The following is a 23,105-nucleotide window of genomic DNA, read 5'->3' on the forward strand; positions in this document are numbered from 1 at the left end:
GATCATTGTTATATATCATGTAGAACATGGATTAAAAATGTAGCAACTGCTTCAGAAATTTCTACATCAGGGCTGTTCAATAGCTTAGACATTTTTAGTTTGTCTGAGAGAAACATAAATTCTAGAGGTAGTAAAGCTCCCAGATCGGTTCTAATATCATTATACCTCGAACAGTAAAGCAGGATATGAGGGATTGAGTCCATAGCGTTGGGACAGTACCGACAACAGCGCTCACTTTGTGGGATGTTAAGGAAACGACCTTGAAGATAGACAGAGGGGAATGAGTTGCACCTTGCTCTTGTCATGACCCATCTGCAAAGAAAATATATAACTTAACATGATCTTTTTTACAACATTGAACTATTTACTGAGAAACTTTGAAAAAATGTCATTAATCAAGTCCCAGGTGCTCCTTAATTTGATGTACGTCCTTCTCCAATGCTTCCAATCTTCTCTCTGTGACTCCTCTGCAATCTTTCAATCAACTGGTAATCAACTCCTCTGCAATCTTTTAATCAACGGAGATTGGTAGAAGTTACAGGTTAACTTTTCAGCCGCAATTTAACTTACTGGTGCTTAGACATTCCCATGGAATGCCAGTTGCTCGACTGGCTCCTCATTTTCGTCAGTTCCCTCCAATGTGTCCTGTTGTGGGACCACCTGTTTGAGGGACTCTGTGTGGGGCAACATCGGAGGGTCCTGGAAGGTTTAACAAAAAAGTATTTTATAGATCATCAGACACTACATGTATTCAGACCACAAAGATGGCAAAGCAGACAGATGCAATAGGAAACACGGCAAACTATTCCTTGCCACCAGCTAAATCATGATGAGCATCCACTTAAGCCAACAAAGTTTTTCCTCCAGATAGCTGGCAACAATATTCACAGGCTACCTCATGAGTAGCAGCTTTTACAGCACTAGAATCCATGGACTTAAAAGAAATCTACTAGGTCACTTGATTTGGGTTTCAATTCAGTCAGAAGACATTAAGGACAGAGATAATTAAAATAATACACCGCATTACCTAGTCATCCAACAGATGTTTCTGGGAATCCCCCAACTGACCCCAGCAGATATTTCTGAGGGGGCCCAAGTCTGCAGAAAAATCTAAAAAGGTTTTTTTTAATTACCTCAGGTTGTTGGTAGGGGCACTATCTGGGAGCCACCTGGCAGCAGCTCTTGCCAGGAGAGAGAAAAGGAGAAGGAAAGGTGGCTGATAGCAGGGGCCTTGGCATGCCTACCTGGAGCAGTCTGGGTAAGCCACCAGGTAAGAGAGAAAGGCAGCAACAGAGCCCAGGATTTCCCCCTTTCCCATGCATTTTGCAACCCCCTTGTTTATATATACATTAATAATAATAATAATAATAATAATAATAATAATAATAATAATAATAATACCTTTATACCGCCCACCCCCACAGGGCTCAGGGCGGTGTATAGCATAAACAACATAACTTAACAAATAAAGCACCCTCATAAATCTAAATCAAAATACAATATAACTAGGGTTCTAAATATTAAATAATTAAAACCATTTAAAACACAGCGTACAAAATATAGCATCCAGACGATATAAAAATCCCCTCTCAGGAGGGAGACAGGAAGACCCAGCCAAGGCAGGTCTCCAAGGTCAGCCAGTGTGTTCTATAGTGGATTTATCCAAGATCCTAACTCTCTTAACAGCTATATCACAATGATATTAAGGGACGTTGCTCTTACTTAAATCAGTGGATTTGTGCCTTCAGCTGTGGTAAACTAGTATGCAAGCCAGGAGCTGAAACCAGCATGTTACATAGGATTCAAAATTCCTTGAGGGGGAAATGGTACGGTATGTGGTAATTTTGAAAAGTTGAAGTGACTGGAGGGAGGGCAGAGAATGCTGTCATGTTATCTAATTATTGTTCTTCAGAATGACCTGATTTCTTTTTCACCATGAGATGCTCCTTTGTGTTCAGATCAGGTCTGAGCACAATGATGTAGCATTTGGGAAGGAAGATGCAACCCAGTAAGCCAGCACTGAAGGCCAGGATGGAGAAGATCTGCATGGCTACCATGTATTTCTCCTTTGTCCTGAGGTTGGCTGGTACAGAGGACACCCAAGCACTACAACAGACCAACATGCTGAAGATGATTGGTTTGGCTTAGTTGAATGAACCAGGCAGTTTCCTAGCTAGAAAAGCTACCATGAATCAGACAGCAGTCAGGAAACCTATGTACTCAAGGGCTGTGTAAAACATGTCAATAGACCCTTTGTTGCACTGAAGTATGATCTATTCAGGCTGGGAGTGTGGGTCAGAGTCTTGGAAGGGAGGACAGATGGCTAGTCAGATCGTGCAAATGGCAACTTGAAGGCCAGAACAGTAAATGGCAATACTAGTTCTTCCCCACTCAGTTCTTCATTGTGTTCCCTGATTTGGTGGCCATAAAGGCCACCACGACCGTAATGGTTTTGGCCAACATGGAAGAGATCGCAATGGAGAAAATGATGCTGAACATAGTTTGACGGAGGAAGCAGGTCACCTTCCTAGGCTGGCCGATGAACAGGAAGGAGAGAGGAAAGCAGATGAGAAGAATGCAAGTGAGATCTTGGTTGTCAGCCTTGACAGTTGGTGTTTCCAGAAATGTAAGAAAGATTCCTAAAACAATAGCTGTGTAAGGAATTCCATAGAAGCAGAAGTAAAAGGCTTTTTGGGTGTAAAAGTCCGTTTATTAAGACATCTTAGAAAGCTCACGTACACGTAGTGGCAGGAATGACACTTCCCGCCAGAAGCACAGGTTATAACACCATTCACCCCATCCCCCCTCCTGCTTCCCATGGGAACGGAGTCTTCATCTCCCGCGCAAAGATAAAGTCTCCGCCGATGAAGCTGGCCCATCGCCCGGGCTGTGGAATGCACTCAAGGTTACTTCACCATCAACACTATTGAATCCTTTACACTCTGCCTCCCTTAAAGAAGACCCCTCCCCCCCAGGTTTATGCGGAAAGGCGCGGTGGAAAGCAGAAATAAGGGTGGGGGCGTCAATATTTTCGGAATAAATCCATTGATTATACCCAGAGGAATATCCCACCCAAGAGACTAAATATTGCAGCGTTTGCGATTAAAGCGAGAGTCCAGGATAGCGTCAATTTCGTAGTGCTTGTGACCATCAATAATAGTCGGTGGGGGCCTCTCCGGCGGGTCGTGCCAGGCATCGGAAGCGGGAGCCTCCTTGAGCAAGCTGGAATGGAAGACAGGATGAATGTTACTAAGAGAGTTAGAGCAAAATCTAAGCGGGCAGTGACATCATTAATCACTTTAGTAATCTGAAAAGGTCCCACGAATCTTTTGCCAAGTTTGGAAAATTTATGCACGTCTCTAAGATTTTTTTGTAGATAAATACACCCAAGAGCCCACACGCGGAAATCCGGCGGTGTTTATCCGCTTGCAGCTTTTGGGAGCCCTAAGCTTGTTGTAAGGCGGTCTGGACCGTTTTCCATCCCTCGACTAGGGATGAAATCCATTGTTGAAACTCTGGAGGGTCCAAAGCTGCAGCGGGTGGTTGTGGTAACTTGGCGGGAAGGAGGCGACCAGACACAATTTCAAAGGGGTTTTCTTTGTACTGCTATGAACCGCATTGTTATAGAAGTACTCCTTAAGCGGAATAAGCTTCGCACCAATTGTCTTGGTGGTAGTTGGTGTAACAACGTAAATACTGCTCTAGGGTTCTGTTCGTTCTCTCCGTCTCGCCGTCACTTTGAACGTGGTAGGGGGCGGCGACGGCAGGCTGCCCCCAACAACCCTAAAAACGCCTTCCAGAACTTTGGGAAATGAATTGGGGGCAGCGGTCGGAGACCACCTTAACGGGGGCGGAATGGAGGCGGTAAACATGTTGAATGAACAGTGCGTTACCAACTTAGGAGCGGAGGGATGGAAGCACATGGAATAAAATGGGCTTGTTTAGAAAATAAGTCTACCACCACCCACAAAACAGTGTTCCCATGACTTTCGGGCAAATCCGTAATAAAATCCATGGAGATGACTTCCCAAGGGCGGGAGGCCACCGGGAGAGGTTTCAACAGTCCATGGGGCTTTCCCGGGATGGTTTTGGCTTCTGCACAAACCGAGCAGCCCTTAATGTATGCCTCAATATCCTTGCGCATTGCGCGCCACCAGAACTGTCGGCGGGCCAAATGCAGAGTTTTCAGAAAGCCAAAATGTCCAGCCGAGCGGGCATCGTGGCAAGCTTCAAGAACCTGCTTGCGGAGGGGGGGAGCCACCTACCAACATTCCCCTCCGCCAAACTCCATTCTCCAAGCGCCAGTGGGAGTCACCTTCTTCCGCTGGAGGCTCGTGCAGCCCGCCTCCTCGAGTTCCCGCAGGAAAGGAGAGCGAGACTAGGAATGGGGGGGTGAAGGAGGAGTGGACGTTTGAGATCGGGTGACAGCCAGCCCCAACTGGGAGGGGGGGAGAGAACAGCGCGTGGAATGTCTCGTAAGGCAGCTCCACCCCTCGGGTAGGCGCGGTAGCCCCGGCGTCAGCCAGTTTATTGGTTTTTCCGGGGGAAAAACTGGACTGTAAAAGAGAAACGAGAAAAGAAATCGGCCCAACGAAGTTGTTTTGCGGACATCTTGAGGGGGGTGGAAAGAGCTGCCAGGTTTTTGTGATCCGACCAAACCTGAAAGGGGTGTTTAGCCCCCTCCAGCCAGTGGCGCCAAGTGGAGAGTGCTACTTTAATGGCCGCAGTCTCTTTATCCCCTACAGTCCAGTTGAGTTCAGCACCAGAGAATTTCTTAGACAAATAAGCACACGGAACCAGCCTACCATCTTTATTTTTCTGCAACAGGGCTGCGCCAAGTGCTTTGTCCGAGGCATCCACGTGAACCACAAACGGGAGATCTGGGTCAGGGTGCTTTAGGATAGGTTCGGTGGTAAACGCAGACTTTAAGAGTTGAAAGGCTGTTTGACACTCCTCGGACCAGGAAAGGGGCCCGGGCTTGGCGGACAGTGGATCTTTACCCTTAGTGCGTAAGAGGTCTGTGAGAGGAGAGTCAGTTCAGCGAATTGGGGTATAAAGTCACGATAGAAATTAGCAAAACCAAGAAAAGATTGGAGCTCTTTGCGGTTGGTGGGGGCAGGCCATTGGAGGACTGCGTCAATCTTAGCAGGATCCATTTTCAAGCCCTCGGGCGAGGATCCGGTAACCCAAATAGTCAATGGAGGTCTGGTGAAAACAGCATTTGGAGAGTTTGGCAAAGAGAGAATTGTCGAGCAAGCGTTTCAATACCTCTCGAACCAATGTTTCATGCTCTTCTATGGTTTGTGAGTAAATCAAAGCGTCATCTAAGTATACCACAACTCCCTTGTACAATAAATCATGGAGAACGTCGTTGATAAGGGCCATAAAAGCCCGGGGGCCCCATAACCCGAATGGCATTATCAAGTATTCAAACTGTCCAAACTTTGTGTTAAACGCAGATCAAGTGTTCATAGCCTTCAGCAATTCTGACCCTGTAGTAAGCTTCTCTTAAGTCCAATTTAGTAAAAATCGCCCTTTGCCGAGTGCATCTAAAGGTCCTTGATCAAAGGCAAAGGATATTTATTGGACAGAGAGACCGCGTTGAGACCTCGATAATCTGTGCAAAGCCGTAAAGACCCATCTTTCTTTTACAAACAAAGCGGGAGCAGCGTGTGTGTGTTTGGTAGCCCGCCGTATGAACCAGCGGCCCGAGGTTCTTGTCCAAGAAGGCACGGAGTTCCTTCTCCTCATTGGGACTCATGCGGTAGATTCTACCTTTGGGCAGTTAAGCGCTGGTTGTATCTTGATTTTGCAGTCAGTGTCTCTGTGGGGTGGCAACTGATCGCATTCTTGCTCCTGAAAAACTCTGGCTAGATCATGATATGCAGGTGGGATGCCAATAGAATCGGGAGCAATCACTGAAGAAGCCAGGGAGGGGGGTGTGTCAGGAGAAGTTGGGTTTTCCCCCCAATTCATGTGTTCACCGCAGGGAGGGTCAGTGAATTCTAAGATCCGTTCTTTCCAAATGAACTTTGGTTCATGTAACAATAACCATGGCATGCCCAAAACTATGGAGTGTTTGGCCACTGGCGCCAAAATAAAACTAATTTTCTCCCAACGGTCGGCGCAGCGGAGGAGAACCGACTGTGTTTTGAACTGGGCCGGTCCTTCGTTCCCGAGGGGGCTGCCGTCCATTTGGGTGAATGGTATGGGCTTAGCCAGGCGAATTTGGTCCAGACCTAGCTCCTCTGCCACCTGGGGCGCATTAAGCAGTGGGGCAGCCAGAATCCACAAGGGCCGAGGCTATAATGCGAGTGTGTTTAGCGGGGTTGGCCAGAAACGCTTGGACAGTAATGGGAGCGCTGCCTTCACTCACCGGCGTCAGGGGTGGGCCCATGTCCATGGGGGCTGAAGAAAGGCAAACAGCTGCTTCCCCTCCTCTGGGTCGCCGATGACCGCTTTAGATGAGCCCGTCGGAGGCGGCCCCGATCTGCGTGGTGGCTTGGCAGATGGAGTGCGCGTAGCTGGAGCGGTTGGTTTTTGTTTCTTGGGACAGTTGGCGGCTAGATGACCTGGCCCTCCGCTTGGTAAAGACACAACCCCAGTCGGCGACGGCGTTCCAGAGGTGGTTTCCCGGTAGGCGGCTGGGCTTGGCGGGTGGGCACAGTGGGGCGGGTTTTGGGCGTGGGCGGCCTCCGGCACGAGCATATTCCAAACGAGGCGCCACCTGGGACCCCAACTGGCTCCAATCTGCAATAGCACGAGGAACCCGAATTAAAAACACCGTCTCCCGCAGCTTGCCGTCCACCGCATCCGAGAAGTCTGCGCATTTCATGCGTTCAGGCCACTCAGGAGGAAGTCGAGGCAGCCGCCGCGACGAAATTCACGGGCAAATTCTGCAAGCGGGCGGTTGCCTTGCTGGATAGTTTTGATGGTGCGGATAGCCGTTCTACGGCGCCTGGATCTTGGAAGCGCGCTCTTAAGGCTTGGAGGCATGCGGGCACCGTGCGAGAGTCTTCGTCTTGCAAATCCAAAAGAGTCCGCGAACCAATCGGCTGCTGCCCCATCCAGGACTGAGCCGATGTCCCGTATTTTTTCGCGCTCAGACCGGTATAAATCATCATAGTCTTCCAAGTGGGCATTGAGTTGCAAAATGAAGTAGGGAAGTTTGAAGCGGTCCCATCAAAAGCGGGCTGGTATCGGGGGCCGATAGTAGCCCGTTCCACGGCTCTTGGCCTGCTGGGCGGTGGTTGCGCGGGTTGAGCAGGTTGGGCAGGCAGCTGTTGTACGGGGGGGGCGAATCGGTGGCGCTGGCAGTGCCGCTGGCGTTTGGGTGGCAGGACCCAGGTACGTGGCCCCCCTGGCGCCGGCGTGGTCAGTAACAGCATAAACTCCAACTTGGGGCTTCCTGATCTGCTGCCTCCTTAGCTCCCTCTCCAACGCAGCCAGCTCCCTTTCCTTGCGGGTCAATGCATCCTGGCGCGCATGCAGAGCAGCTTTTTCTCGTTCCAATTTAGCCAGTTCGTCCCGTTTAAGAGCTTCAGTGAGCTCGCTTTGCGTCTGCGCCAGAGCCTGAACGCTTTCGCGTTGCCGTTGTAAATCCAGTCTGGAGTGTTCCAGGACTTTATCATGGACCGACAGATTCTGGAGCATATTGTCGTTGGAGCGCATCTTTGGCGCGGTCCAACTCGAGTTGGACTTCTTTGCGTTGCCGTTCCCGGTCCCTCTGCAGGTTTTCGCGCTCTTGCTGCAACTGTGCCCGTTCCTCCTCCCATAGCTGGCGTTCACGGGTCCATGCTTCTTGGGCATCTCGCAGTCGCCCCACTTCTTCATCCCAGGTCTCCTTCGATGGGAGAGGAACAGATCCGGCTGGGAGTGCAGGCTTTCTTAGGACTCTTCGTCGGCGGGAAGCGAGACATCGGGGGCAGCGTAGGGACCGGGGGCTGCCCGGGGGACCGGAGGTGGGGCCGCTGGCTCGGGATCAGGGGGGTCCGATTGGAAGGCGGGACGGGTACGCCTCCCAATCCCAGGTTTAGTCCCAGTATCCGCCGAGACGGGCCCCAGTGCTGTGCCACGGTGGTTCTTTGGGAGCATCACCAAAATACGAGTCCAGGAATCGTTCAATGGATTCCTGGGTTTCCGCATGAAAGGTGGTCAGTCCCGTCGCCTCCATGGCAGGTTGCATCTGAGGTTTGTAATCCACACGGAAACGGGTAGAGATCCGATCCACAGGCGCTCGATCCATAGACAGCGCCCCAAACGGCTCACGGAAGTCCCCATGGTGATGCCGTCACGTCCCTCGTTCCAGCGGAGTAAAGGAAGACTTCGTGCTGATACGAGGGCGGAAAGAAACCACCAGCGAGGCCCGTTCTCCTGCCGGTTCCTCCAGATCCAGAAGGGAAAGGTCGGAGCCCTCTTTGGGGGCTACCGCACCTTCCGCAGTAACATTCAACCTCTCCATGTCAAGACACCAGAGGTCCACTGCACTAGGAATATAGATGAATTAAGGATTCCTGCCACAATGTAAGGAATTCCATAGAAGCAGAAATAAAAGGCTTTTTGGGTGTAAAAGTCCGTTTATTAAGACATCTTAGAAAGCTCACGTACACGTAGTGGCAGGAATGACACTTCCCGCCAGAAGCACAGGTTATAACACCATTCACCCCATCCCCCCTCCTGCTTCCCATGGGAACGGAGTCTTCATCTCCCGCGCAAAGATAAAGTCTCCGCCGATGAAGCTGGCCCATCGCCCGGGCTGTGGAATGCACTCAAGGTTACTTCACCATCAACACTATTGAATCCTTTACAAGCTGTCATTTCAGAAAAGATAAGGGCAAAGGAAGGGAAAATGATCCCTAAGTTTCTCCATAAGTCAGGAATCTTGGGGAAACAGTGATCATTGTCCTCATTTGGATACTCATCTTCTGGGCACTCATCACAATGACTGAATCTGAAAAAAATACTTAACTGGTTCCAAAAGTTTCTTTAAATTTTTGCTCTGTATAATGAGATTTTTTTGCTATCTTCTTATCCTGAGAGTTACACCCTTCTAAACCCATTGAAGTCAATGGGCATAGGGCTGCCAAACCCCTAGTAGCAGAGGGAGATCCCTTATCCTCAAAGAGAAAAATAAACAACAAAAAAGCCATTATCCCAACATCAGTCCTTTGAGGAATCCTGGAAATTCTTTGTGTTTACCATAGAGTTTTCAGCAATTCCTAGGAAGGACTGATATCATTTCTAGGATATTTCCTGGAAGGGCATCATAAGATCACTCCCTATTGCCAACTGGGGAAAAATGTCCCCCCCCCCCTTTAACTAATACTTAATGGGATGTGATTTACCAGGTGATATTGTTTATCTCCATGCCCTGAACATCTTCAACTACACATTTGCATATATTAAGCATCTATCAAAAAGACAGAACATTCTTTCCTCTAGGTCTTTCGGCCAGCCTATCTATATCAATTTCTTCTTGCCCTTCTTCTGAGATGCTCCGAGCAACTGTCTGAGTAAGTGTTTTTTTGGAAGGGGAAGGATTATTTCACTGGTTGATGTGTAACATCTGGTGCTACAGACCTAAACTATAATTGGGTATAGGGGTTTAAAGTGAGCTGTCTTTCTCTCCTGTTTTCTCTTCACCTACCTACTTGATATCTGTCTCTGATGCTCAAGCTGGTATGCTGTGACGTGCCACAGTCTGAATTATTCTGCTGATTATTGTCAGGTTGCTCACAGAAGACTGACTGTAATGTCTCTTAGTTGCTGCAAACACAATAATCCCCAGACATGCTCATAGGACAGAAGCAGAGTTTAATAGAGAGAAGCCTGGATCTGGAAGTGGAAACGTATCTTTCCTTCCTTCCTCATCTGCTTGATAAAGGCAACTCCTCCTTGGTCATTCACGCAATTCAAGCATGTTTCTCCCCAGCACATAGAGCTCCTTCAGAAATGCCTCCATGAAAGAAGCGCTCATGAGTTTTATGCCCCCCTCTAAAAGACACTGCGGCCCCTTGGGCTCGCAAGGGCACCTGGGAAGTGTAGTTCCCAGCTGGAGAACAAAGGGGACTAACAGTCGCGGAAGATTTGGACAAAAAAAGGTTTCTTTCCTCCCCCCTCCAGGGTGGCTTCAGCTGGTCTCTCATGCGGGGAGCCCTCGTAGGAAGCTGCCCCCACAATCGACAGAGCAGTGAAGAACGTCCCCTCCCAAACCCCTCAGTTCTCCATTAGTCACATAGGATGCGGCTGTTGCAGGGGACTCCAATTCCCAGAAGGACTTGCGAGCGCCAGGGTGGTCGCGAAAGCCATAGGAGGAGAAAGATTTTTTTTTTTGGAAACACGGAATTTCTCTGGAATTGGCCTCTTCGTCGCTTTCCTTGGATGGAGGAAGGATTTGGCTCTTGCATGTTTGCGGGAAAGGTGAGCTTATGATTTCCAAAAGGCATCTTGGGGAAGGGGGATGCACTCGAATGGAAGCAGTGCAAGGTCGAGAGACAAAGAGCTGTCTGCAGAAGGCTTGCCAACTTCCAGGTGGCAGCTGGAGATCTCCCGCGATTGCAGCTAATCTCCAAGCGATCCCGAGCAGCTCCCCTGGATAAAACGGCTGCTTTAGCGAGAGACAATGGCTCATTCCGCACACGCAGAATAATGCATTTTCAAGCTGCTTTCAGGGCTCTTTGAAGCTGTGCGGAATGGCAAAAACAGTTGTGAAAGCAGCTTGAAAGTGCATTATTTTGCGTGTGCGGAATGAGCCTCTGTGGGGTGGTTATACCCGGTTTAGGTTCCTCCCCAAACCCCGCCCTCCCAGGCCCCTTCGTCAAAATCTCCAGGGATATCCCAAACCAGAGCTGGCAACCCTAGTCCGGAGGCCGCACTTGGGGGAGAAAGAGAGATCTGCCTTGCTTCATGGACCAGATCTTTGCTCACAGAGGGCGTGGGCTTTCACCCGCCTGAATGTTTTTCCTGCAACCAGTCGGCGTTTGTTGATATTACTAAGGATGGGAATAATCCTGCTCCTGCTTTATCCAGCCACTGATCTGAATTTAGGAATTCTTATGCAATATGTTTATGCTCATCTTTCTCTTCAACCGTTTATTTCACGTCAAATCCATTATTTTAAGGCAATTTCACAAGGGGGGGAAGCCCACCTCTGTGCAGGTTTTCCAGTCTGTATTGCTTGGTGACTTGCAATACATCGTACCTGTCAGAAAATGAAGGAAATAAATTGATTTTTTCCTGATAGTGGTTCAATGCAGAGGTGGGATCCAGCAAGTTCTCACAGGTTCCCGAGAGCAGGTTACTAATTATTTGTGTGCCGAGAGGGGGTTACTAATTGGTGATTTTGCCATGTAATTTTTGCCTTAGTTACACCCCTCCTCTCAGCAGTAGTGCACAGAACTTGAAGCAGTCTAGCAGGAGGTGCACCGGCGTGCGTGGCAGCCTGTGCCTGCATGCATTTGTTTCCCACCCAAGGACCGGCGCAGCGGCTGCGTCCTTGCCACAGCCCCGCCCAGGAATGCCATGCCCCGGAATGCCCGGCCACACCTCCGTCATGCCCCGCCCAGCCCCATTGGTGCTACGCCACAGTTTGAATCCCACCACCATGGGAACCTGTTACTAAAATTTTTGGATCCCACCACTGGTTTGATGTATTGCATTCTTTTAATAAAGATGATGGGATTTTTTTTCTTCTTTCATGAATGCTAAGGGCAGGCAATATTTTTCTCTTTCAGACATCCCCGGTGTCTTTTGAGGAAGTAGCCATGTCCTTCAGGATGGAGGAATGGGCTCTGCTGGGCCAAGGTCAAAGAAAACTCTACTGGGAGGTGATGCAAGAAAACTACGAGACCGTGGCCTCTCTTGGTAAGGATCTTTTCCCTTTTATCATGAACAAGGAAGTGACGGGAGGAGGTAACTGAAAGTTTTGACTCCTCAAGTATGAAAATAGAGGTGAAGAAAGTTCAGGATCTCTACATCTGATGTCTTATTCAGTGGGCCGTCATAGGAAGCTGCCCTGCACAGCACCAGAACGAAGAAACCCTTCTCAAATACTTTGGCTTTGTTATTTTGCCTGGCTCTCTTTGTTGCAGGGACCCACAATTCCCAGAAGAGCTTGGGAGCACCAGAGTGGTCCACCCTGTCTTTCCTAGGTGTTGACTGGGCGATTTCTGTTGGAGAGAGAGAAGGACATTTGGGGATCTTGGAGTTCATCAGGGACTTTTGCATGTCTGCAGAAAAGGTGAGTTTTTGATCCAAAAGCAGATCTTGTGCAAAGATAGGGGAGGGGAACAATAGACGTACAAATGGAAGAGAGATAAAGAGCTGGAGAGGCAGGAAAGTGTTGGCTGGAGGCAAGAGAGTGGGAAGCGCTTGTGTTCCCACACGCTTGACTGTGTTCTGTGCCACCAGCCTGGGTTCATTTTGTTCTGAACAACAAGACAACCCACTACTGTGATTCCCCCTCCAAAAGATCTTGTTTTATTTCTTCCTGTCTGTGCTGCATCAGCCTTCCTGGCTTCTAGGAGTCGACCTTCCATTGCAAACTAGCAGGCAGATGTTCTAGAAGCAACCCATCCCATGCCAGATTGTTTCAATTCCCTTCTTTCTAATATTGCAGCTCTCACAGTCACCCTGAAGCTGCCGAGATGATGCAATAGTTTACCTTCACCACATCAGCTTCAAATGCAATGCAAATAACACAGAACACCTCTGTACACGGAAATGTTTAAAGTGGACATCTTCTGTACAGATACTATTTCCATGTATTATTTTTATATTCTTGTTTTCAGTGATTTTGACCAACAGAAGCCCAGTTCTTTGCAATTTTCTGAGTCCATTTTTTTAGACTTCCAATACGTTATACCTGTCCAAGGTTTAAAACAACTAATGCAATTTGACATGTCATTGGTTTGATGTATTGCATTCTTTTAATCAAGTGACTAGCCGATGGGATTCTTGATCCCATCGGCTTGATTTTTTTGACAAAGTTCCTCACCAGAGACTGTTGAGAAAACTCAGCAATGAAGGAATAAGAGGGGAAGTCCTCCTATGGATTAAAAACTGGTTGAGAAACAGGAAACAAAGAGTGGGTGTAAATGGGAAGTTCTCACAATGGAGAGATGTCGGGAGTGGTGTCCCCCAAGGATCCGTTTTGGGACCAGTGCTCTTTAACCTATTCATAAATGACTGGAAGTAGGGGTGGGTAGCGTGGTGGCCAAGTTTGCAGATGATACCAAATTATGTAGGGTGGTGAGAACCACAAAGGATTGCGAAGAGCTCCAAGCGGACCTTGATAAATTAGATGAGTGGGCTCAGAAATGGCCAATGCAGTTCAATGTGTGGCTAAATGTAAAGAGTGATGCACATAGAGGGGCAAAAAAATCCAAACTTCACATACACGCTACAGGGGTCAGTGCTATCCAGTCACAGACCAGGAAAGGGATTTAGGCGTCTTAGTTGATAGTTCCATGGGAATGTCAACTCAATGCATGGCAGCTGTGAAAAAAAGGCAAACTCTATGCTGGGGATAATTAGAAAAGGAATTGGGATAATAAAACTGCAAAGATTGTCATGCCCACATATATAAAGCAGTGAGATGCGACCGCACTTGGAGTACTGTGTCCAGTTCTGGTCGCCCGCATCTCAAAAAAAGGATATTGGAGGAGATAGAAAAAAGTGCGAGAGAAGGGCAACCTTTAAAAGGATGATTGAGGGACTGGAGCACCCTTCCCTATGAGGAGAGGCTGCAGCGTTTGGGACTCTTTAGTTTGGAGAGGAGGCTGACTGAGGGGATACATGATATGAAGTCTACAAAATTATGCATGGGGTAGAAAATGTTGACAGAGAGACATTTTTCTCTCTTTCTCACAATACTAGAACCAGGGGACATTCATTGAAAATGCTGGGGGGAAGAATTAGGACTAATAAAAGGAAACACTTCTTCACGCAACGTGTGATTGGTGTTTGGAATATGCTGCCACAGGAGGTGGTGATGGCCACTAACCTGGATAGCTTTAAAAGGGGCTTGGACAGATTTATGGAGGAGAAGTTGATTTATGGCTACCAATCTTGATCCTCTTTGATCTGAGATTGCAAATGCCTTAACAGACCAGGTGATCGGGAGCAACAGCTGCAGAAGGCCATTGTGTTCACATCCTACATGTCAGCTCCCAAAGGCACCTGGTGGGCCACTGCGAGTAGCAGAGTGCTGGACTAGATGGACTTTGGTCTGATCCAGCTGGCTTGTTCTTATGTTCTTATGTTCTTCTTATCCTTTTTGAATGCTCAGGAATAGATGATCAACTGGGCAATATTTTCCTCTTTCAGGGATCCCCACCATCCTTTGAGGAGGTAGTCATGTCCTTCACAGCAGAGGAATGGGCTCTGCTGGATCCACGGCAAAGGAAACTCTACTGGGAAGTTACAGAGGCAAATTATGAGACTGTGGCCTCTCTTGGTAAGGGCCTTTTCCCTTTTATCATGAGGAGGTGGCATCTTCCTTTGGCACACTTTCATTTGCTGCAGAGGAAAGAACAAATCTTGCACAGTAGAGCTCTTGCAGTGTCTGAAGAAGGAGGCATTAAATTCTTTTATATTGTAAAGAGCAATTTGTTGATGGAGAGGACTGTGATTAGGAGAGATGGAGGAACTGGTTGCAGCCCGTTTTCTTCTTCAGCCTTTCCATTTTGATCTGGAGTGGTTTTCCCACAAGCCTTCACTTTTGTTCCCGAGGGAGAAGAAAGGGCCTTCTTCCTGAGACAAGAGCAGAGGGGCCTTTGCTCAGAGACAGAGTTCTTGTTTTGCCTGTGTCCAACCCACTGCTATTGACTGGGGGTTAGACAAGAGGATCTTTGGCTCGAGGACTGAGAAAGGCCCTGTCTGGGGTTCTCTGGAAGCACCACTCCTTGGAGTGGAATCTGCTGGACCTGACAGAAACTTCCAGTCAAAGTCCTGGCTAGGGAGGACATGGGAGCCAGTGGTGAACCTTCTGCTATTTAAGCAGATGAGGAGAAAGGAAGATGACATGCAGGGGAAAAGAAACCGGCCTGTAATGAGAGATTCCTTCCTGCATCCAATTGGAAGACCTGCAGTAAACATTTTAAAGGGGGTGCCGGTGCAGTGTTCTGCAAAATTTCTCTATTAAAGGGTGATTAACAACCTTTAGTTCTTTGCAAGTACTTTGGAGGGGTGGAGTCAGCGGCATTATACCTTCTGAAGGTCCTCTTCAAGCCCCACACCCCCCAGGCTCCATTCCTCTAACCTCCAGAAATCTCCAAAGATGGCAATCCCATCTTCTTCCCAACCAGCATCCAATCTACCTTTTTCTGTCCCTTGGTCTTAAGCTTTCCATTCCCTCCCACCTGTAGCCTCTGTCTTAGAAAAATACAGTCCTTCTCCACAGTGGGGGCCATAACAACTTTCCTGAGCCTTCTCTCCTTTTTTTTATCCACACAACAGCCCTGTGAGGTAAGTTAGGCTGAAAGTATGTTCTGGTCCATAGTGACCCAGTGGGATTCCACAGCCGGGGCTCGGGGGGGGGGTGGGGTTTAAACCTGGGTTTCCTGGATGCTGCTCTGAAGCTCTAACTTCTACACCACACTGACTTTCATAGGGAGGCTCCTGTTTAACAGTAGCAAGCAGGGAGGCCTAATTGAGTCATGAAAGGGGGATGGTATTAAGTCAGTCAGAGGTTGTTGCCAAGCTTAGGGTTTCCAGTGTCCTACTGGAATCCATTACTTAAAGCTGCAGGCACTCCTTTTATCATTTTCAGCTTTTTAAACTTCCCTAGGGTGTTTTTTTTTTAGATTTTAGATTTTTCTGGTAATATGCCCTTTTTAGGTTTGTAGAAAGATCCATCTTGCCCATTCACAGCTCCACTCACAGGATTTTAGTATCTAATGGTTTTCTGACTTCACTATTAGAATATAAGGTACTCCAATTATTTTGGCTGGGCGGGGGCGGTGCCCAGGGGCCATTTCTCCACACACACCCCCACATCACTGAGGACAGGGGCAGGATTCAAAATGATCTGGAGAGATTAGAGAGCCAATGAATTTCAACAGAGATAAATGTAAGATTCTACACTTAGGCAGAAAAAAATGAAATGCACAGATTTAGAATGGGTGACACCTGGCTTGACAACACTACCTGTGAAAGAGATCTGTGAGTTTTAGTAGATCACAAACTGAACATGGGTCAGCAGTGTGATATAGCAGCCAAGAAAGCCAATGCAATTCTGGGATGCATCAATAAGAGTATAGTGTCTAGATGGAAGGAAGTAATTCTCCACTCTACATTGATCAGACCTCACCTAGAGTGCTATGTTCAGTTTTGGACAGCACAATTCAAGAAGATATTGACAAGCTAGAACGTGTCCAGAGGAGGGCAACCAAAATGGTAAAAGGTTTGGAATCCATGCCCTACAAAGAGAGACTTAGGGAGCTGGGGATGTTTAGTCTGGAGAAGTGAAGGTTAATGGCGGACATGATAGCCATGTTTAAATATTTGAAGGGATGTCATGTCGAAAGGGGAGCAAGCTTGTTTTCTGCTGCCTCAGAGACTAGGACACGGAATAATGGATTCAAGGTGCAGGAAAAGAGATTCTACCTAAACATTAGGAAGAACTTTCTGACTGTCAGGGCTGTTCGACAGTAGAATTCACTGCCTCAGAGAATGGTGGAGTCTCCTTCTTTGGCAGTTTTTAAACAGAGGCTGGATGAACATATGTCGGGAGTGCTTTGATTGTGTGTTCCTGAATGGCTGGGGGTTGGACTTGATGGCCCTTGTGGTCTCTTCCAACTCTACGATTCTATTATTTAGTCTGCTTAATTAATTGGAATGTGGTTGAACATAGTGCCATAGTTCTGTAACCTTGGAGACTTCTGGACTCAGGACTGAAATTGGTTTTCCTCTTAACCCCCGGGTCCCTTATCTCAAGCCAACAGAGTGTAGATGCCGAGGCTTTCCCTGATACTACCATCAATCACCAGTATTCAGGAGTTTGCTGCCTCTGAGTATGAAGATTCCCTTCAGTCACCACTGCTAGTAGCTATTTATTTATTTACTACTGGTCTGACCTGCTTCATTTGCTAGCTCTGTAGCTTGCTGTGTTCATGTACAGGGGAGTAGACAAAACTTCTTTATTTTGTACAGGAGATGACATTTTCCACTCTCCTTGTCTGTGCCAACTCCTGCCTTCTCAGAAGTAAACTTTTGCTTCCATCACATACAGTCCAGGGGTCTTGAGAAGATAATCTTGGCCATGGTTGTGCCATTCCTTCCTTTTTTGACACCCCCTTCATTACCCTGAAGCTGGTGGCCAATTCTCAAGTGCCTAGCCTTCTCTAACCCATTTGCTCCACTTGTCAACCTCATAGCTGGCTTCATTTGCAGTATTGCTTTTTAGAGAGGCCCTTCTAGTTGTATGGAAGGATGGGCAGACTGAGACCCTCTTTCCTTGGCCTTCTCTTCCATGCTCTGTGAGGCCCATGTCTCCTTGTTTGACCAGGTTTCTGGGCGACATGAAGCAAACTGAAAGACAGCTAGAGGGATGCTGGCAAAGGAGTTGTGAGCAGGACCAGAGGGGACTTAAGTGCTAGGCGCAACTTCCCTGTGTCACATGCAGGGTGCATTAAGCTACCAGCCCCCCTCCTCCTCCCCCCCAGGACTGCTCCTCTTGAACCCTGCAGGCCGGGGGGGGGGGGGGCAGGCATGCTCACTGGCCTTTTAATGGCTAAGATTTAACTCATCAATATTGTGTAGTTGCCTAGCAAGAGCCACTGAAATCATTTGTTTGTTTAAAACTACAGAAGCTACTTCTGTGATTTTTTTCTGTTTGCGTGTGTCAGATTTTTCTGCAAACCCAGGGCATTTTTTAAATTTGTCAATCTTGTCTGTCCATGTCTCCAATGACCAAATTTCAGTCTTTTCAATTTTTTTTGTTTTCTATAAACCAAAACAATTTCAATAGAATTCAGGATTTTAAAAAAATATTTTCCCCATTCCTCTGCCTTTGTAACCTTATTGTAACCTTAATATTTTGCCAAGTACTTGTTCTTCCTCTGCAGCAGAACTGAGCAACTTTGGGCAACACAGACAATGAATTCCCTTCCTCTTGCTCTGGTCAAACTGACCCACTTTCTAAGAATTCCTGGCTTGCTGAATTTTTTCCCCCGCCCCCAGTTCTCTTTGTAGAAAATGCCATTCAATGGCAACTGTACAAGCTAATTTGTTCCTTCTCATTTTTTATTTCTGTCTCTTTTCCAGTTGCAGATGTGAGGGAAATGTTGACTAAGAAGGAACAAGGAACAAGGGTTGTGGAAAGAGATGAAGGTCTTTGTGTGGAAGCAAAATCTAGAAATCAATTGGAGCCAAGGAAACCGCAGAGAAGGAAGAGGGAAGCAAAACAAAAGCAGAGGAAGGAACTCATTGCCCATCAAAGCAGGAAGATGCCTGAAGTCCCAGCCCAAGAAAAAACACAGATGATAAAAAGAAGGCATAATCATCTCCTGCATGCAAAAGGATTAAACTGGAAACCCAGTAGTAAAAAATATCAGAGTATTAGAACATACTGGAAAACTTTTAAAGGCACCAAGCGGGGAAAGAGCTTCCAGTGTAATAGTGAGCTACCTAGACATCAAAAGGTTCACAGAGGGGAGAAGCCATATAAATGTTTAGAGTGTGGAAAGAGTTTCTCTTACAATAGCAAGCTAACTAGACATGAAAGAGTTCACACAGGAGAGAAGCCGTATAAATGCCTGCAATGCGGGAAAAGCTTTTCTCAAAATAGATATCTAACTGCACATCAAAAGGTTCACACAGGGAAGAAGCCATATAAATGCTTGGAGTGTGGAAAGAACTTTTCTTACAATTGCAACCTAACTAGACATCAAAGGGTTCACATAGGGGAGAAACCATATAAATGCTTGCAGTGCGGAAAGAGCTTCTCTCAGAATAGTTATCTAACTGCACATCAAAAGGTTCACACAGGGGAGAAGCCATATAAATGCTTGGAGTGTAGAAAGAGCTTCTCTTGGAAGAGCCAACTAAATGCACATCAAAGGGATCACACAGGGGAGAAGCTGTATAAATGTTTGCAGTGTGGAAAGAGCTTTTCTCAGAATAGTTATCTAACTGTACATCAAAAAGTTCACACAGAGTCAAAACCATATAAATGCTCAGAGTGTGGGAAGAGCTTCTCTTGGAAGAGCCAACTAAATGTACATCAAAGGGTTCACACAGGGGAGAAGCTGTATAAATGCTTGGAGTGTGGAAAGAGTTTCTCTTACAACTGTAACCTAACTAAACATCAAAGGGTTCACTCAGGGGAGAAGCCGTATAAATGCTTGCAGTGTGGTAAGAGCTTCTCTCAGAATAGTTATTTAACTGCACATAAAAAGGTTCACACAGGAGAGAAGCCATATAGATGTTCGGAGTGTGGAAAAAGCTTTTCTTGGCATAGCACCCTAGCTGAACATCAGAAGCTTCACACTGGGGAGAAGCCATATAAATGCATGGAGTGTGGAAAGAGCTTCTATTCAAATAGTTATCTAACTTTACATCAAAAGGTTCACACAGGGAGGAAGCCATATAAATGCTTGGAGTGTGGAAAGAGCTTCTCTTGGCATAGAAGCCTAACTGTACATCAACAGGTTCACGTAGAGGAGAAGCCATATAAATGCTTGGTGTGTGGAAAGGGCTTCTTTAGGAAGAGCAGTATAACTGAACATCAGATGAGTCACACAGGAGAAAAACCACATAAATGCTTTGAGTGTGGAAAGAGCTTTACAAGGAATAGGTACCTAACTCTACATCAAAGGGTTCACACAGGTGAGAAGCCATATAAATGTTTGGCGTGTGGAGCAAGCTTCTCTTGGAATAAACAACTAATTGCACATAACAGGGTTCACACAGGGGAGAAGCCATATAAATGCTTGAAGTGTGGAAAGAGCTTCTCCCAAAATGGCAGCCTAACTATACATCAAAGGGATCACACAGGGGAGAAGCCGTATAAATGTTTGGAGTGTGAAAAGAGCTTCTCTTGGAAGAGCCAACTAAATGCACATCAAAGAGTTCACACAGGAGAGAAGCCATATAAATGCTTGAAATGTGGAAAGAGTTTTTCTCAAAATGGCAACCTAACTATACATCAAAGGGATCACACTGGGGAGAAGACATATAAATGCTTGGTTTGTGGAAAAAGCTTCTCTTGGAAGAGCCAATTGATTGCACATCAAGTGGATCACACAGGGGAGAAGCCATATAAGTGCTTGGAGTGTGGAAAGAGCTTCTCTTGGAAGAGCCAACTAAATGCACATCAAAGATTTCACATGGGAAAAGCTGTATAAATTCTTAAGAGTGTGGAAAGAGATTCTCTCAGAATAGCCATCTGATGGATTCCAGGACTTTGCTGAGTTGGAACCAGAGCAAAGGCTTCTGAAGAAAATGTGTTTACCACAGCAGCCTCTCATTGGCTGGCAGGCGGAGTACCTGTTCTTCAGTTAGTGCTGTTGGAACAGAAAGTCAGTTGGTGGAGAGAAACCATGAGAGGCAAATGTAGAGCTGCTCTGTCCTCTTGTTGAAAGCTTTTCTCTTTGTGTGTCAGGGGAAAAATCAGACAGACAAGGTTGATCTGATCTAAGTCTCCTGAATAATAGTCTAACACTGAGAACATACTTGTTACTGATATTCTCTGGGGAATATACACCGAAGGGAATAAGCTAGGGGACTTCTGTTTCAGTTAGTATCTGCTGCAGAGACTGGGAGTATTTCTTCTGAGAAGGATCAGGAGGGAAAATCCTGGTCAGATTCAGAGTGTGTAGACTCGAGGGATAGATCTGGTTAAAGATTTCCCTGTTTGTGTGACTAGTAAAGTCTACTGGACCTTTTTATCTGAGGGTAAAAACAAATATCTCACAAGATAGGGTGAGAAAGAAGCTCTGAGAACTACAGCATAAATATTTTCAAAGGCTCATTCCGCACATGCAGAATAATGCACTTTCAAACTGCTTTCAGTGCTCTTTGAAGCTGTGCAGAATAGCAAAATCCACTTGCAAACAGTTGTGAAAGTGGTTTGAAAACGCATTATTTTGCGTGTGCGGAAGGGGCCTAAGTGTAATTAAAGGATAATATAAAGAAAACTGACATCTTTTGGAAAGTACTGAGTTAATGTAAGATACTTGTAGTATCTTGCCAGTGCTTGAGAGACTGGACTATAACAGAAAACAGCTGTTAACTAAATCAGCAACATCTTGATGTAAACACTGCTTGTTTATAAATTTGCCTGTTTTATAGTTATTACTTTGCTAAACCCCTTTCTAATTTTAAATAAATTATTCTAGTTCAACTTTTTAAACTGTTAAAAAGCCTCTGGTGCCTCACTTATTTTCTGATAAGGAAAAGTGTGGGGAAAGAAAGTGACAATCTTCTGCTTTCTGGGTAGTGCCTTGGATCTGAGAACAAGAAGCCCATTTTACTACTTATTTGTTCAAGTTAAAAGTTGGGGAAACAGTTATATTTTTAAATAAAATTGCTCACACACTACTTTTTCAAGAAAACTATTCTGAAAGGGCTGATCGGTTCCTAAAGGGGCAGACTGTCAACGCTTAGGACAACGCTTAGGACAAGCTCCCATGACAAAGGGGAATCCTGCCTTTCCAGGGAAAGACTAGAGGCAGACATCAACTTTAAGTATTATTAATCTAATAGTTTTGGTATTTAGCATGATGAGCTACGCTGGGAGTGCCCAGAAGTGGGCAGACAGCTGAGTCAATCACAACCATGGCCCCGGTACTGCTGATACAGCTTTAGAGCCATGTAGCCACAGCAGATAAAGTCAGTGGTGGGATCCAAAATTTTTAGTAACGTGGTGGGATTCAAACTGTGGCGTAGCGCCAATGGGGCTGGGCGGAGCATTCAGGGGCGTGGGCGGGCATTCAGGGGGCGGGGCATCCCTGGGCGGGGCTGTGGTAAGGACGCAGCCGCTGCGCCGGTCCTTGATCAGGAAATGAATGCACGCAGGCGCAGACTGCCACGCACGCTGGTGCACCTCCTGCTAGACTGCTTCAAGTTCTGCGCGCTACTGCTGAGAGGAGGGGCATAACTAAGGCAAAAATCATGTGGCAAAATCACCAACTAGTAACCCCCTCTCGTCACACACAAATAATACTCTCGGGAACCTGTGAGAACCTGCTGGATCCCACCTCTGGATAAAGTACTGGAGCAGATTAGTAGAATGAACCCACCTCTGCTAATTCAAACTTGTAAAGCCTCACAGGAAGGACAAGAGGGCGCAGGATTGGCTGGGTCACGTGTGCTTTGTCCCCACCCCCTTCAGCTCTCTTCCTTTCTTGCTCCCCCTCTCAGTATGAATGGTGAGGGGGGAGGAGCCAGGCAAGCCAGCAGATCGCACAGTTATGACTTCTGCTGCTGTGTGAGTTTTCAGGTGGGGGCTGGGCACAGCTGCAGGGAGGGAGGCCCTGTGGTTAACTGCCCGGCTACTCTGTCGCCCACGTGTGTCACCCTTTCTCGCACCAGCTTGCCCGCCCAAGGCTGTATTCTGGCTGTCTTCCTGGCTGGGGGTGGGAAAGGATGGTCAAAATGTTCCCCCATGTGACCAAAGCAAATGGTGCCTGGGGAAAATGCCCCCTCCCACCCCTCCCCCAGAATACATCCCTGACTGTCTGCCACTCCCTGCACAAACATACAGTTTCTCAGGAAACAATTATAACTGAGACTGTTGCTTTATCTGATATTAGTTGCAACATATATGTCCAGAGGCAAATGCAGGGGTTGTTGAACTTGTGTTGGGAAATTCCAGTGGACAGGGAGTGTTGTCTAGGACGAGTGATGTTTGGGAGAGCAAGGGGACCTCAGTAGAAATTAATGCAGTAGAGTATACCCTCCAGACTGGCCATTGTCACCAGGAGTTTTACCTATGCACTATGGCAGTGGTGGCGAACCTGTGGCACGGGTGCCAGAGGTGGCACTCAGAGCCCTCTCTGTGGGCACGCGCAAACAGAGTGCCCCCTCCACACATCTAGGCTGGCCTGGGCTGCTGGGCTCGATTATTAGCATTAAACCTAAGACCTAGTTTTGAGGAAGCAGTG

At 47.0% G+C, this 23,105-nt stretch overlaps 1 protein-coding gene and 1 long non-coding RNA gene across 4 annotated transcripts in view; one reads left to right on the plus strand and one right to left on the minus strand.

Annotated features, from left to right (window-relative positions):
- The window catches only part of LOC125428549 (zinc finger protein 420-like), a 34,790-nt gene extending 13,824 nt beyond the window's left edge, over nt 1-20,966 (plus strand). Inside the window, exons 1-5 of one of the 3 annotated variants that reach the window (XM_048488846.1) lie at nt 10,187-10,419; nt 11,733-11,862; nt 12,090-12,238; nt 14,326-14,455; nt 18,265-20,966. In XM_048488846.1, coding sequence (XP_048344803.1) covers nt 10,240-10,419; nt 11,733-11,862; nt 12,090-12,238; nt 14,326-14,455; nt 18,265-20,345 — 2,670 coding nt within the window. In that variant the 5' untranslated portion in view covers nt 10,187-10,239 and the 3' untranslated portion in view covers nt 20,346-20,966. Of the gene's footprint in view, nt 1-10,186; nt 10,420-11,732; nt 11,863-12,089; nt 12,239-14,325; nt 14,456-18,264 lie in introns of those variants that run through there. The other 2 variants (XM_048488847.1, XM_048488845.1) reach the window with 2 other exon arrangements.
- On the minus strand, nt 344-9,968 carry LOC125428935. Its single transcript, XR_007243904.1, has 2 exons — nt 9,748-9,968; nt 344-699 (listed from the first exon to the last, which is right to left on the minus strand). It is a non-coding gene; the product is annotated as an uncharacterized LOC125428935 (long non-coding RNA).
- Nucleotides 20,967-23,105: the final 2,139 nt, after the last annotated feature.

The sequence above is a fragment of the Sphaerodactylus townsendi genome, linkage group LG03, assembly GCF_021028975.2.
Source record: "Sphaerodactylus townsendi isolate TG3544 linkage group LG03, MPM_Stown_v2.3, whole genome shotgun sequence".
Lineage (NCBI taxonomy): Eukaryota > Metazoa > Chordata > Lepidosauria > Squamata > Sphaerodactylidae > Sphaerodactylus > Sphaerodactylus townsendi.